Source organism: Motacilla alba, chromosome 17 (assembly GCF_015832195.1).
Source record: "Motacilla alba alba isolate MOTALB_02 chromosome 17, Motacilla_alba_V1.0_pri, whole genome shotgun sequence".
Classification (NCBI taxonomy): Eukaryota; Metazoa; Chordata; class Aves; order Passeriformes; family Motacillidae; genus Motacilla; species Motacilla alba.
This window is the reverse complement of record NC_052032.1, coordinates 10,552,434-10,566,588: the sequence shown is the minus strand read 5'-3', so window position 1 is coordinate 10,566,588 and position 14,155 is coordinate 10,552,434. Positions and strand designations below refer to the sequence as shown.

The window sequence follows — 14,155 nt, the reverse complement described above, 5'->3', positions numbered from 1 at the left end:
CACACTATCTTCTTAATTCTAGCAGAGCTTGCTTGATTTTCTAATAAGAGCAGTTTCTCAGGTCTTTGTGCAGATTGAATTTATGAATTTATCACACTTCAGGCTGCTATGGACCTAAATCCTAGGGGAAAAAATGCTGAAAACACTTCATGTCAGAAAGTGTCCTGCCTCAAAGTTGCTTGAACAGCCCATCAGGGCATTGTCACACATTTTAATGGCAAAAGCTTCCCGAGGTTAAAGTCTTGAATGGTCCTTTTAGAGGTGGCCCCGAGCGCCACGTGGCTGTTGGGGGGCTGCAGGGCAGAGCCCTCCTGGAGCTGGTTCTGTGTCATGGATGCTCCTCCTGCCAGGAGGAGGGGAGGGCAATGGGGAGGAGGTGTCAGCGGGACGCTGTGTTTATTATTTATTGTTTGTTCTTTACCAGTCCTGGGCTCCTTCCCTTGCTGTGGCACCCGCCCTGGCACCGCGGGCACGCGCTCCGTGCCACCCCCATCCAGGAGTGCAGATTTCTTCCTGAGTGCAAGGAAATTTGGCTTTAGGGGGCAGTTTGGGACTGATGCTGAGAAAGAAATCGCCTGGTGGAGGAAATCAAATCCCATCTCCATGAGCTGCCTGACTCCACATCGCATTCTGTCTCTCTGATGGTTTTTAAATTGAGGGGCAAAAAGCTGTTGTGATAGTGTCACCAAACACTGCAGAACAAATTTCCATATAAAACCCTTCCTAGGTAGGAAATTCCAGTTAATAATAGTTTGGAGGAAAACCTGTAGTAAAACTTGAGTATATTAACTATTAAGAGTTTAATTTGAGCTCTGGGGGAAATGATGTATTGAGGTAGGTACAGTAAAACCGATGAGATTGCAGGCAGGTTTTACAGATGATTTTCTCTTTCTTTTAAGAATAATTGAGTCATTTTAATGATAAGCCTTGCTTGGCTTCTTTGAATGGACTGCATGTAATTAGTTGTAGCTTCAACTTTGAAATGTTTTGACAGAAAATGTATCATTTAGCGGGTGCATTTTTCCAGCATCTGCCTTTAATATTTGTTCATTTTCTGCAGCAACTTTGCTACTTCAGGTCAAATCCCCGCCACGGCTGCGCTGCCTTTGTTACCTCGATTGTTTCCTGCAGGATGAGGGAGAATAATTGCAGAGAACATGTTTTGCAAGCAGCTGGAGCCCGTTCCAGCTGAGTGCAGCACCTGCGGGCCGGCGGCGGGGCCGGGCGCTGCCGCTGCCCTGCTGCAGCTTCAGCTGGCAGCAGTGCCAGGGAATGCAGCGTGCCTGCCTCTGACTAATTAGAGGGATGATTTGTGAAACGCCGGCTATTTATTTAATTAATCACCGGCACAAAGCTATAAAACCCATATTTTAAAAATCCCTGTTAGTTTGCCATGTGGTTAATAGATTGTGGCACATTAAAAAGTGACACGGTGATGTATTAAAAATGTTCCACCTAAGGTTGGCTGATGTCCTCGAGGAACTTGAGCTGTCTGCTTTGTGCAGCAGAAGCAGAGGATTAGAGGCTGATCTGTTCGAGGATTGAATATTTCTGAAAACATTTATCTTTTTTAGAGCATCTGTTCGTTAAAATAGATCGTGGCATGTTCCTTAACGCACAAATAATGTTCATGGTGTAGTTTTAATTATAAGTTTTTGTTGCATTTTGTTATTACAAAGAATAACTCTATTCCTCAGTATTAAATTGTAATGTTTATTACTAAGTAAAATATATATAATTCTTCTAAAGAGGCTGTTTCTTCTCCTCACTAGAAGGAATTTGAGGATGCTTTGGGGTAATGAATGCATTTCTGCTGCAGCTGGAGCAACCACACTTGGATCGATCTAAATGTGTGTTTTTATCCCTCACCAGAGCTGAGCAGCCCGGGGCTGCAGGGCAGGCTGAGCTGGTGCCACACGGCTGCTGGGACATCCCACCCTCTGTGGTGGCTTGGCACAGGAGAGGGAGCCTGTGTGGGGCAAAATGCCACGGGAGCGTGGCAGGGGAGGGATGGACAGGGCCACTTGTCCTAAATCTGACACCTACATGGACATAAACACAGCCTGGGCTGTGACAGGGATGGACCTGGGGCTTCTCTCCTTCCATAGCATTTGTCAGAAAAAAAAGCAGTATTAAGAATTCATATTAATAGCACTCCAAGTAAACCAGATTTTAATTCATAGAGAGTTGTACAAATGAATGTGTGTTACTATAATTGAAACGTGCTGTTACCAGCACTATGTGTCTTATTCTTTGCTCAGGACTTAGATAATTTTATTAATTGTGGGAGTGAATGCCAAGCAAGAGCAGGCAGTGATTTGGGGGCTGGATTGTGTGGTTATTTCTGTAAATCCTGGTTTAGAGTGTAAAGACATGTTCAGGTGGAAGCGTGGAAGGAAACTGTCCAGCTCGGAGGTGATGTCTCTCAGCTGTGTGTTGTATAATTAACTGGTACATTAGGAGGGGGCTGGAATAAAACATGAGCATGTTAATGCAGCCTGGAGCTGGGGTTGTAGTGATCATTGCCATGCAGAGGACGCATTGCTCAGAGCTGCTGCTGCTGCCTCTGCAGCCTGCAGAACATCTGGACCTTTAATTGACAAATCGTGCGGTGCTCTGCGGAGCAGGCATGCTAAGTGAAGTCAACAATTTAGGATAAAAAATAATAGTGTGTTATTTACCTTGCAGTTAAATATTCATACTTTGTTATGCTTTGGATAACAGGAAATTACTGGGTTAAATTTTTATGAATAGTGACAGTGTGAATAAGATAAATTAAGTATTTAATGATGTTAATGGAGTTTTACATCGTGATCTGCTAGCTCTGCAGCACAAGCTGGGGTGATGCAAAGGAGAATCCTCTCCTCAAAGGGAACAGCGTTGAGGTTTCACTGAGGAGCTGCAGGGCTGGCAGTGTGCTGGGGCTGCACCCCTGCCTCTCTGGGGTGTCCTCCACTTGTGGCTGGGGAATGACAGGAGGAACCAAGTGCCCAAAGTAATGAAAAACCCCAGTGCTGGTGTAACCACCTGATGAAACAAGCACCATTCCAGTCTTGCCGTGGTAGGGAACAGTGTGGTGGGTTGGAGAAGGAAAGAAAAAAGAAAAATATGGACCCTTATATTGCCATAAATATCTGTGCTCTGATCGGTTAGAAATTCCTGTGTGTTGTAAATACTGGGTTATTATATTTCCACTTTTCCCCTTCAAGTATTTCCTGTGTGTCCATTAAATGCATAAGCTGGTAAGTTATGTTGTGGAGGTGATTCCTGGGTCACGGAGTGGAGTCAACACCCCGTCACCCAAACCAAAAAACATTTAACTGAGTTCAAGAGGGAGAAGACATTTTGCGTTTGGGAATGGAAAGGCATTTGTTTCCATTTTGAGCAGTGTTTAGTGTTGTTTGCTGGGAGGTGAGTCAATGACTTGAATTAATTATAATTACTGAAGAGACATATACTGATTGAGCAAATAAAGTAGTAAGCTCATTCGTGCCAAGGCCATCTAATTAAATGCTAACTTTGGGTAAGCTAGATGTGCATGAAAGATTAATTTTAAGAGGTTTTTATGACTCCCACTAAATAATGATTCAGTAAAATCTTTGCATTATATCATTAGAACATCTAATCTTAAAGTGATATAACATTTAGTCACAGAACTCCATTGTGCAGGAAGAGGCAGTAAATTGTCAGCGTTGCAAATCAATCACTTTTCTCTTGGAAATGTTTATGGACTTTGTTTTAATTTTGTGCCGCGGTGTGCAGTGAAGCAAGGCAGGAGTGAGGAGGACACGCTGTGCCTGACTCTTCAGCAGCTCCCCTAGTGCAGCTGCTGCTGGGGGAGAGCTGTCCTGGGGGGGACAGGTGTCCCCAGTGTCCTGTGTCAGCTGAAGTGTCAGGGGCCACACAGTGACCCACTGAAGGTACCCATCATCTGCTGTTGGAGGGAGGGGTGCATTCCCTCATGGGCTTCAATTAAAATTTGATTTTAAATCTTAGAAAGACATCTTCTGCTGGAAGGACTCATAGATTTTAAATAATTATTATTTTTTTTTAAATTTGACATACTGTAGGAGAGCACCAGGGAGCCTTAAAAGAATCCATCAATAAAAATACTAGGAAAATTTTCTATGATTTATTGTACATTTTCAGTGTATCCAGTTACTCCTCACTTTCTTAAAGGATTGGTGGGATATAACATTTCTAACAATAAAAGCTTAATGGAATCAGATTTGTGATTTCCTAGAAAATTAACGAGATATTTTGTCAATTTTATTCCAGACTTCATTTGTCAGAATATACAGTGTCCAGTGACAAGCTAAAAGAATTTTTTTGACAAATTAACTGTGCCACAGGTGACAGATCAGGAAAATGTTAATTTAACAGCCCCTTTATGCTTCCCAGATTTATTGGAGGCTATTAAGGAAACTCCAAATGGTAAGGCCCCTGGCCCTGAATAGATTTTCCATTGAATTTTATACAGGATCTATTAATAAAGTTTGATGCTGCCTCTTTGAATATCGGTAATTGTCCTTTATCTTCTGGGTCTCCTCAGCATTTCCCCTTGGAATGCAGTTTTTAGCTGGCAGCCAGAAGCAGTGGTGGTTCCAGGAATGCGGTTCCCGAGGTTCCTCTGGAGGGGAGGCTGCGGGTCCCTGCGGGGCCCAGGAGCTGTCCCTGGGGGTGGCTCTGACCCCTGGCCTCAGTGGTCGCTGTGCCCAGTGCCACCACGGCCAGCCCTCGCCCGAGGCAGGTCAGAAATTGAGCTCTCAGGGACTCCTGCTCAGTGAACACCCTGCAGGATGGGCTGAGGCATGGATTCCCTAGACAGGGACCTGACGGCTTGGATTTATAATGTGGTTCTGAGCAAAGGCCACCCATTTGCTGCCCACACAGTGGAGGTTTCCTGCAGCCCCCTTGGCGTGGGACTGATCAGTCTGAGCCCTGACCACGGCTTTGTACAAACATTTCCTACCCAGTGTGACACTGGGTGTTCCCTCTACTGCTGGAAAATCTGATTGGCTTCAGGCTTCAGCCTCTCTAGTACCTCATGGCCATCAGCTTTACTGACCTTTAATTAATAAAACTATTTCTCTGCCTTTTCTAAAGATCTGGAGTGTAACAGCAGTGCTCTGAGCTGTTCCCCAGTCCTGCTGCTGTTGGGGTTGCTCCCCTTGCTCACAGAGCAGGTGGAATCCTCGAAGGTGTGTGAGTTTTACCTGGTTTCAGTCATTTTGGTGGTCACATTGAGTGTTTGTGAGCAGGATAGCTGTGGTGGAGGGAGTTTGGACAGGAAAGATAGTAAAAATAGTCTGGAGGAGGCAGAGGAGATTTAGAGATGGGGAAGGACTGAGGAAGGTTTCGTTAAAACCAGCAAACTCCAAACAAGTCAGGGGTGGGGCAAGGCAGAGGCAGGCTGTGAGAGGAGCCCCAGCAGTGTGGGTGCCAGGCTGGAGCCCAGGGTCCCTGGACAGGGTGCTCCTGTAGATTCCTGGGTTTGGGCTGTGAGTTCCCGCTGCTCGTGCCGGGGCTGATGGATGATCTGGCCTCTCTGGTTATCAGTCCCAGCTCTGGCTCGTTGTCCCTTCCTGGCTGGGTGTATCAATTGTAACCTTGGCATCGACTCCCACATCTGGGTGTCCATTTTTCTTGGCTTTTCCATTATCAGGACCCAGCATTACTTACGATTCTGCCCTCCTTGGATTTATATAAGTAACTGTGTGTCGTGCCAAGGAGTCACATTAATTTCCTGGGAGCTGCTGTTTGCTCCTGCTCTTGCCAAAGCAGCCTCAGCTCGGGGGTGCCTCTGGGAAGGAGCAGCATCACCAGCACTCTGGGTGCCTGCCCCTGGGCACACACAGCTGAGCTGGGACCTGGCACCAGCTCATTTTCCTTTCAAAAGAAGTCCTGGAAGTAGAAAAGCAGCAGAGATGGAGAGACAGAAAGCCACCCTGGTGGTTTTTAGCAGCTGTAGCTCTGTTGTGTTCATGACCTCCTGAGGTCAAGGGAGGTGTCCCAGAGGGTCCTGGGCACAGGAGCTCAACCAAAGGTTGCTCAGGTTTATCCAAACAAAGTGAAGGAATGTCCCATGTTCTGCTGCTAACCTAACCCTTCCTTTAAATGAGAAAAAACTGATTCTTCTTACCCTAAAAATATGGGAAGAGGAGGTATCGGTTCTATAAAAATGCTTTCTTAAAAAATAAATGTATTATGTTGGGATGGATTTTAATAATACTTTTAGCTATGCCAGTATGAATAACTTTAATCTTTAAATTCCTATTACTTCTCTAATTTATAATCACACTGAAGGATCAAATGGTTTTTAACAATATATTGAAATTAGCACATGGCATTTAACTCCCTGTTTTATGCTCTCATTATAGATTTATAGCATTGAATCATTTCATTCTGTTACTTAGAATTCCAAGTGATTAATTCAAGAAGCCCTTTCTCTTCTCAAGGCCCTTGTAGCATGGAGAGAGATGGAGATAGAGTTCCTTGGAGTGCTTTGGAGGAGGGGCTCAGGATGTGCAATCTTTTGTTTGTTTAGAAGATTTCTGGGGGAAAGCTGCAATCCTACCTGCAGTGGATTAAACATCCTTTTCTTGTAGTGCTAACTTCATGGATTTGTGCTGCTGTGTGCTTCGTGGTTTATTTAATTGTCAGTCTCAAGGGCACCAAATGGCTTCTTTTATTCAGTAAGTTCCAGTAAAGCCCAGTATCAGCTGATTCTTCTTGGTGTCCTCAAACAGAGCACGTCAGTGGCTCAGCTGTGTGTGTGGGTTTGCTCTGCTCTTGGCTAGGCAGGGCCAAGCCTTGGTGAGTGGGTGTCTCTGCTCCCTCTGGGGGCTCCTCAGGTGGTGGGGAAGAGCTGCAGAAGACAGCAGAAATGCAGAAACAATTTGGAAGTCTTAGGCTGGTTTGTTGGATCCCTCTTCCTCCCCATCCCATGAGTAATTCCATTTTTTGGGATTCTGCAGGAGCATGGGATCCTGCAGCAAAGTTCAGGCTCTTCATGGAGATCTGTGAAATCATGTCCAGATATTTCATGTCCTTTTTACAGATAAACAGCAGGGAAATAATTGGAATTTAAACGTTTAATCTCCTTCCAATTTTAAGCCATAGCAGCATATTTTCGTTTTCCCACTGAGCCGAATTCCATCCGCCCAGGTTTTGTGTAAACCCTGTCGCACTTTTTTATACATCCTGATGAAATATGTTTCCTCAACAGGGCCACGTTGGTACAACGGCAACCAAAAAAATTGATGTCTACCTCCCACTGCACACAAGCCAGGACAAGCTGCAGCCCATGACCGTGGTGACCATCGCCAACGCCAAGGTGCACGACCTGATCGGGCTCATCTGCTGGCAATATACAAGTGAGGGACGGGAACCCAAGCTGAAGTAATGCTCTTTCTTTACTACCTCCTGACCTCTAAATTTCTCCTCTGCAGCCTTTTTGCACACTGAAATGGATTTCTGTGTCAATGTTTGGAAATATAAATCCTTGCCCCTTCGCATTTATCAGGGTTTCCCTCCGAGCAGCACGCGTGCACCTCCAGCCATTTCTCTTTCAATTAACTGCTGTGTGCTGGGAAATGGTCAACAGGAAGGCTTGGACCTGTAAATGAATCATCATTTCAAAACTATGCAAAAATAATGCAAACTTTATCCCTTTTGGTGTCACAGAGGCATTTGTTATTTCATGTCCCATCTATTTTTTGCCAATGTCCTTAATGGCTGAGATCACAAGATGTCAGATAAAGTCCAGAACTGCTCTGAGTCCCTTTGCTCTGCTGGAGCACTGGTGGTGGTTAGTAAGAGCTGTTCCTTTTTCCTGGCAGATGAGAGGACATGCGTAGAAAGGTTCTTCAGAACAGCTCACCTGAGCAGCTTTCGTTTTAGAACAGCTGTGTGAAATACTTCTGGATTTGCTGGGCCATAGAACATAAAATAAGGACTTAAAGTAGTTTATTACAGAGTTGTCAGTAGCACTTACTGGCAGGGATGTCCCTGGTGCAAAGGAGCTTGGTAGTTTTGTTTGGGTTTTTTCTGTATGAGCCAAATTTCACTCTTTTATTGATCCTGGAATATTGAATTAATAGGGTGAGGGTTTTTTGATCCTGAATTGCACAGCTCGCTCTTTCAGCACTTTTCGGGAGCCCTGGAGGGCTCAGCAGCCTTAGCTGCTGCTGTAGCACAGCTGTGGGGGGAGTGGGAGGGAGGGCACTTGGGCTCCCGTGTTGGGATTTGCTGATTTCTGTTCCACAGGCAGGACACACAGGAGCAGCCCCTCTTGAGAACACCTCCATGGATGTTCTTTCTTTGGATATAGGTTTTCCCTTAGCTCTTCTCAACAGACTTGTGAAATGTTGCTGGGGTTTAACACTTGGGTTTGATTTGTCCTTTTTTATGTTCTGGAGCAGAAATATGAAATTATTCACAGATGGTGCCATTTCATTTGCTGTTACTAATTTCTGTTCATTATATCACAAGTTCAGAGAAGTGTCCTTTGTGTATGATTAGGTTATTTTTTAATGAGTGAGACACCACTGATGTCAGTCTTTGGGCACACACATATTTTGCAGGAGCACAGCAGAGCTCAAATGGAACAGCACCGTGAGTGGAGTGTTCCATGAACCATCACTGCCCACAGCAAAAGGCAGCAGTGGGAAGAAATGAATTTTGCTGTCTGCCTTGAAGGATAAGATGTTATGATGTGTCAAAAAGTGCTCATGAGCAAGGAGGCTGTCCAATGTAATCAAATCTCAGGCAGAAAGAATGAAATAAATAACGGAGGCGTGAGTTCCCAAGAGCACGAGTCAGACACAGCAGCAATGAGAATCTGGGGAGCAAGGCTCAGGCTAAGGGCCAGAGCCTCGAGTTTCCAAGAAGTTTATTTTCTTGTAGGTCCTTAATTATTTCTCATCATCTTTTTTTTAGCATTGCTGAATGCCAGTCCTGAAGCAAGGATTGATTTAACTGTAAATTAATTCTCATATTTCCAAGTAAGGAAGGAGCTCGTGTAGGGTACCCGTTCTACATTGGCCATTTGCTCCTGATTCAGTCAGGTGAGAGTGTGAAAAGCAAAGTGGGGATCACTGTGACACTGCTCTAAATACATCTACAGAATGCCTCAGATGGGTATGCAAGGCATGCAGAGTGACAACTATACCTGCTAGTGACACTGTGAGAATAATGAGGAGGTTTTAGACTTTATAATTAGGAGAAACAACCCCTTCTGTCTTTAGGAAAAGAATATATTACTGCCTAATTCCTTTTCCTAAAAGATAGGTGTAAGAGTCTGAAGTGAATGAATACTAGCTGACAGCTTTGAGAACATTCTGTATTCAATTAGGCTGCCTTTTTTATTATAATTGTGTTGGATTTGTCTCTATTCAGTCTCTTGGTTCCAGGAACCACTGGCAGGGTTAGCAGCCCTGTCCCTGGCCTCCACACATGGACCTGGGTTGTAACCCAGCAGAGCATTTTCTTGCCAGCCCCCGACAGATGTGCTGGAATGATTCCACCCGCAAAAAATAAACAAAATCCCTTTCTAGGAAGAAGTTAATAGTGAGATGCACGATTCAAATTTGCTATTTTTAGAAGTGAGGAGTGATTCTCTCCGGTTTTGTGCTGAACTTGTAAGTTCCCAGCTTCAATCTCTCTCAGCGTGGTGAAGGTTCAAAGTGCTGAACAGTTTTACTCACTGGACTTTTTTTTTTTTAACACATGGTGACTAAATCCGTTCAGGAAGCCAGCCCATGACTGAAGACACCTGTAACCCCTCAGTTCTGTGGGATGTGAGCAAGGCTGTGTATTTTCCCCGTGTTTGCTGGGAGAGGAGCTGGTGGCACTGGCACCTGCTGGGTGTGTTCTGCTGCCCCGCGGCCGTGCCTTCCTCCAGCTTTGGTGGGAGCTGTGCAAATGCATCGGGATCCAGATGGAAATGCCCACTCAGCCCAGCCAGCAGGCTGTCCCAGAGCAGGCTGGAGAGCAGCTGGGCAGGGCACGGCTGTGGCTGCTCACACTGGGAGTGCCACAGCACCAGGGACTTGCAGGGACATTGATGGGACAAAGGAGCAACAGGGCTGGGTCTGTGATCCCCAGCTTGGGCAGCATGGGGAGCTGCTGCAGCCACTCCAGAGGGGCCCTGGGGATGGAGCATCTCTGCTCCATCCCTCTGCATCCCAGGGGACAGCCTGGGAGAGCTGGCACCGGAGCCTCTGCAGGGCCTGCAGGGGCTCCAGGAGAGCTGCAGAGGGACTGGGGACAAGGGCTGCAGGGACAGACACAGGGAATGGCTCCCACTGCCAGAGGGCAGGGCTGGATGGCAGATTGGGAATGAGGAATTCCTGGCTGTGAGGCTGGTGAGGCCCTGGCACAGGGTGCACAGAGCAGCTGGGGCTGCCCCATCCCTGGAAGGGTTCAAGGCCAGAAAGTTTCTTTACGAGTGTTTGCAGAATTTACAAAATTCAGAGTGGTGAATGTTGCTGAATTACCTTTTGGTGAGCAAAATTGCAGCTTACATTAACAGCAATGAATCATTATTCCCTGTTTTCTATAATAAATGTCTTAGTCATGACAAGATGCCTATAGATCACCTGGACTAAGCACTCTCAATAAAGCACAGTTGCAACCAAAGGTTTGTGAATTAATTGAGAAAATTGCAAATCAGGTAGTCAGTGAAATAATTCATTGTCACATCCAATCAATAAACTTTGTAAATCAACTCATTTAATTCAAAAAATGATCTATATAGATCAAGCGACCAATTAAACAATTAGCATACACTTTACAATTAATTAATTTAAGCATCAATCATGCAATTAAAACTCCAAATTTAAACTGCAGAGTTTAGAAACACGCTGCCACATGCACCTCCAGCTTTACTGCATGGCTGGGGAAAGGCTGAGTGCTGGCAGGTTTACAGTCAGAAAGAATACTTATTTTCAGGTCAATAATTTAAACTGAAGTAATATTTGAAATAGATTTCAATGTTAGGAAATTATGATTAATACCTGTTTGGTAGCTATAAATAGTTGTTTCCCTCTGGGCTTTCATCTGTGGAAAGAAAGAGGCTCAGCTCTTAATTTCTTTCACATTGTGTCTGTTTCAGCTTTCTGTGTTAGTTCTGCTTGTTGGTGTTTATTAATTTGTGACTGCTTTTAGTGACTGAACTTAGGTATTCACTAAAGGTAAGTTTTCTGCTAATCCTTGCTGTGTGTTGGACAGGGTTTTTACTTTTCCCATAGTTCATTACCCTGCTTACCTGCCCGAGAGCACTCTGCTTCTCCAGCCCACAGACACTGAACTTCCACAGTTGTTTGACCTGTGAAAAATCACAGACACCACTTGTTTGCCTTTGGCTCTGAAGCGCAGTCATCATATAAATAAATAAGTTTTCACAAATGGAGAAATATTCCTTCCTGCTTTATGAAATCACGACACTTTTATAGATTTTAGTGTATTTTAATCGTTGCCAGGTTTTGCTTGCAGAGCAGTTGAGGCCGAGGACCGCTTGGGCTTTTTCCATCACCGCGGGGCTATGGCAGCAGGGTACACTGGGGACACGCGTGTGAGGGTGTCACAGTGCCATTCAGAGCAGGGCCCCGCGCAGGTGGCCCCTGCAGGGTCTGGTGGCAGTGGCGGGCCGTGCTGACCGCAGGCGCTCTCTGTTCCAGCGACAACGTCAGCGCCTACTGCCTGCACATCGCCGAGGACGACGGCGAGGTGGACACGGACTTCCCGCCCCTGGACTCCAACGAGCCCATCCACAAGTTTGGCTTCAGCACGCTGGCCCTGGTGGAGAAGTACTCGTCCCCGGGGCTGGCGGCCAAGCAGTCGCTCTTCGTGCGCATGTGAGTACCGGCCTGGCCCGGGCACAGCTCGCGCCAGCCGCCTCCTCCTCCTCCTCCTCCTCCTCCTCTTCCTCCTTCTCTTCCTCCTCCTCTTCTTCTTCCTCCTCCTCTTCTTCCTCCTCCTCTTCTTCCTCCTCCTCCTCCTCTTCTTCCTCCTCCTCCTCCTCTTCTTCCTCCTCCTCCTCCTCTTCTTCCTTCTCCTCCTCCTCCTCCTCCTCCTCCTCCTCCTCTTCCTCCTCCTCTTCTTCCTCCTCCTCCTCCTCTTCCTCTTCTTCCTCCTCTTCCTCCTCCTCCTCTTCTTCCTCCTCCTCCTCTTCCTCTTCCTCCTCTTCCTCCTCCTCCTCCTCTTCCTCCTCTTCCTCCTCTTCCTCCTCCTCCTCTCTTCCTCCTCCTCTTCTTCCTCCTCCTCTTCCTCTTCCTCCTCCTCTTCCTCCTCCTCCTCTTCTTCCTCCTCTTCCTCTTCCTCTTCCTCCTCCTCCTCCTCCTCCTCCTGTGCCCCCCTTCACCCGACTTCTCCAAAATTCAGGGCCCTCGCCTGCTGGTGATGCTCTGCAGTGAAGCAAGTCGTTTGATAGACAAATAGTTGCAGCGTGGCTTAATAACAGTCAGAAGAGAAAAGAGCAGTAACCAAGCACCAGCTGGAGCAGGACTGGACATTCCCCTCCCCAGTCCAGAAGAGTCTGGTGAGGGACGTCCCATCCACCCCTGAGACCTGAGCTGTCTGACTTGTAGATCAAGAAGAATTTGCTCTTCCTTATCAGTGAAGTAGGGATGTATACTGTGCTTGATCACTTTTATTTTTCTTTACTTGTGAATGAAAAATCTCTTAAACCATCAGAAGGCCTTAATTACTAGAACAAAATGCCAGGAGCATAAGCCACTTCTTACTTGGGAAAAATATTTCATGTTTGGAGCTCTTGAAATGAAAATGCTAATAGGGTTTTCCTGGTTATTGGACATTACTTACATTTCTTAACACTACAGCTGCTTCTAGTTCTGAATAATCAGACTTTTTTTTTTTAATCTGGCTTATTTAATTAGTTTTTATATTCTTTATTGTGTACTGTGTTTCTTAGCGACGTTGCAAAGCATCCTACAGAAAGCCATTGTCAGAAATCCCACGTGTATTCCCAAAGGCCACATTCACTTTGTTGCACTGCATTAGGGCACTGGGAAATAAAATATTCTGGCCCCAGTGTTCACAACCAAGTCATTCAAGGCTGAGATGCTGGGCTGTGCTGCACTGAGGCCGTGGTGAGGAAGGGGAGGTCATTGTCATTAGACATCTCTAAATTGTTGCTGATTTCTCATCTGGAAAAGGTGCCCTTCCCCAGCTGTGCCCCGCTGGGTGCTGAGCTGGGGTCAGTGTTCTCTGCAGTGCCCGGGTGTGGGTCAGGGGCTGGGGCTGGCTCACAGGAGGTGGCACTGCCCTTCCATGGGAGCCCAGAGACCTCGGCGGGGTCCGGGGCTGGCCAGCAGAGCTCTGCCTGCAGCTGGGGGCAGGAGAAGGGTCCAGCTGCAGGGCCTGCAGGAAAATGCAAAATCTTTTGGTTTACCATCATTTGTGCTGATGTGAGGAGCTTCCTTCTAGCTTGGAAGGTGCTGCTGAGGAGAAAGAGGACAGCTGCATCATAAGCAGTGCTCTTCTGAAAGGGTCAGTTTGGTGGTGCCAGCCTCCACATTTTAATTTTAAATGGCTTGTGATTACTGTGTAAATAGCTAGGTTTAAATTAGAATTTTTAATGTGTCCCCTAGAATAAAGAATTACTTGATCATCACTTGATCAAAAGGTTGTTACCTCTGTGAGTTTACATGTGTGTGCTGTCTTATTTTTGTAGGGATTTGCTGTAAATTCTCTGTCTTCTTCCTCCCCTGTCACCCTACCGGTGCATGTAATTGTGGTTTTAGATTTTGCATCTCTTTTTTTTCCCTCCTTGTGCTGAAGTACTTCAGCTGCTGCCGTGTCAGCCCTGTGACTTGCAATGTTTATTAATATTGAATCACTGTTGAAAAATGTTGATGCTCGTGAGGAGCTCCGTGCCGGAGCCGTGCTCCCCTCGCCGCTGTCGGGGGCTGAGCGCAGTGGGGCCCCGCCAGGGACCCCCCCTCAGCAGGACGTGTTTGAGCAGAAACAGTTTGCAGAACTTTATACACTTCAACTCCTGCCAAGGCAAACTCTGAGCCACTCGAGTTAGTTATAAATACCCAGAGGTGGTGGCTGGAAGTAGCCCGCAGTGCAGTTTATATTCCGAGCTGGATGTGAATGTCTTTGTGGCTGTACAGAGTAGTAAATAATT

General features: G+C 46.2%; 1 protein-coding gene across 6 annotated transcripts in view; it reads left to right on the top strand.

The window, feature by feature from the left end:
* Window positions 1-14,155, top strand: part of MAPKAP1 (MAPK associated protein 1) — an 81,791-nt gene that overhangs the window by 26,515 nt on the left and 41,121 nt on the right. For all 6 annotated transcript variants that reach the window (XM_038156181.1, XM_038156183.1, XM_038156178.1 and 3 more), the window contains 2 exons: window positions 7,229-7,401; window positions 11,682-11,858. In XM_038156181.1, coding sequence (XP_038012109.1) covers window positions 7,229-7,401; window positions 11,682-11,858 — 350 coding nt within the window. The remainder of the gene's footprint in view (window positions 1-7,228; window positions 7,402-11,681; window positions 11,859-14,155) is intronic.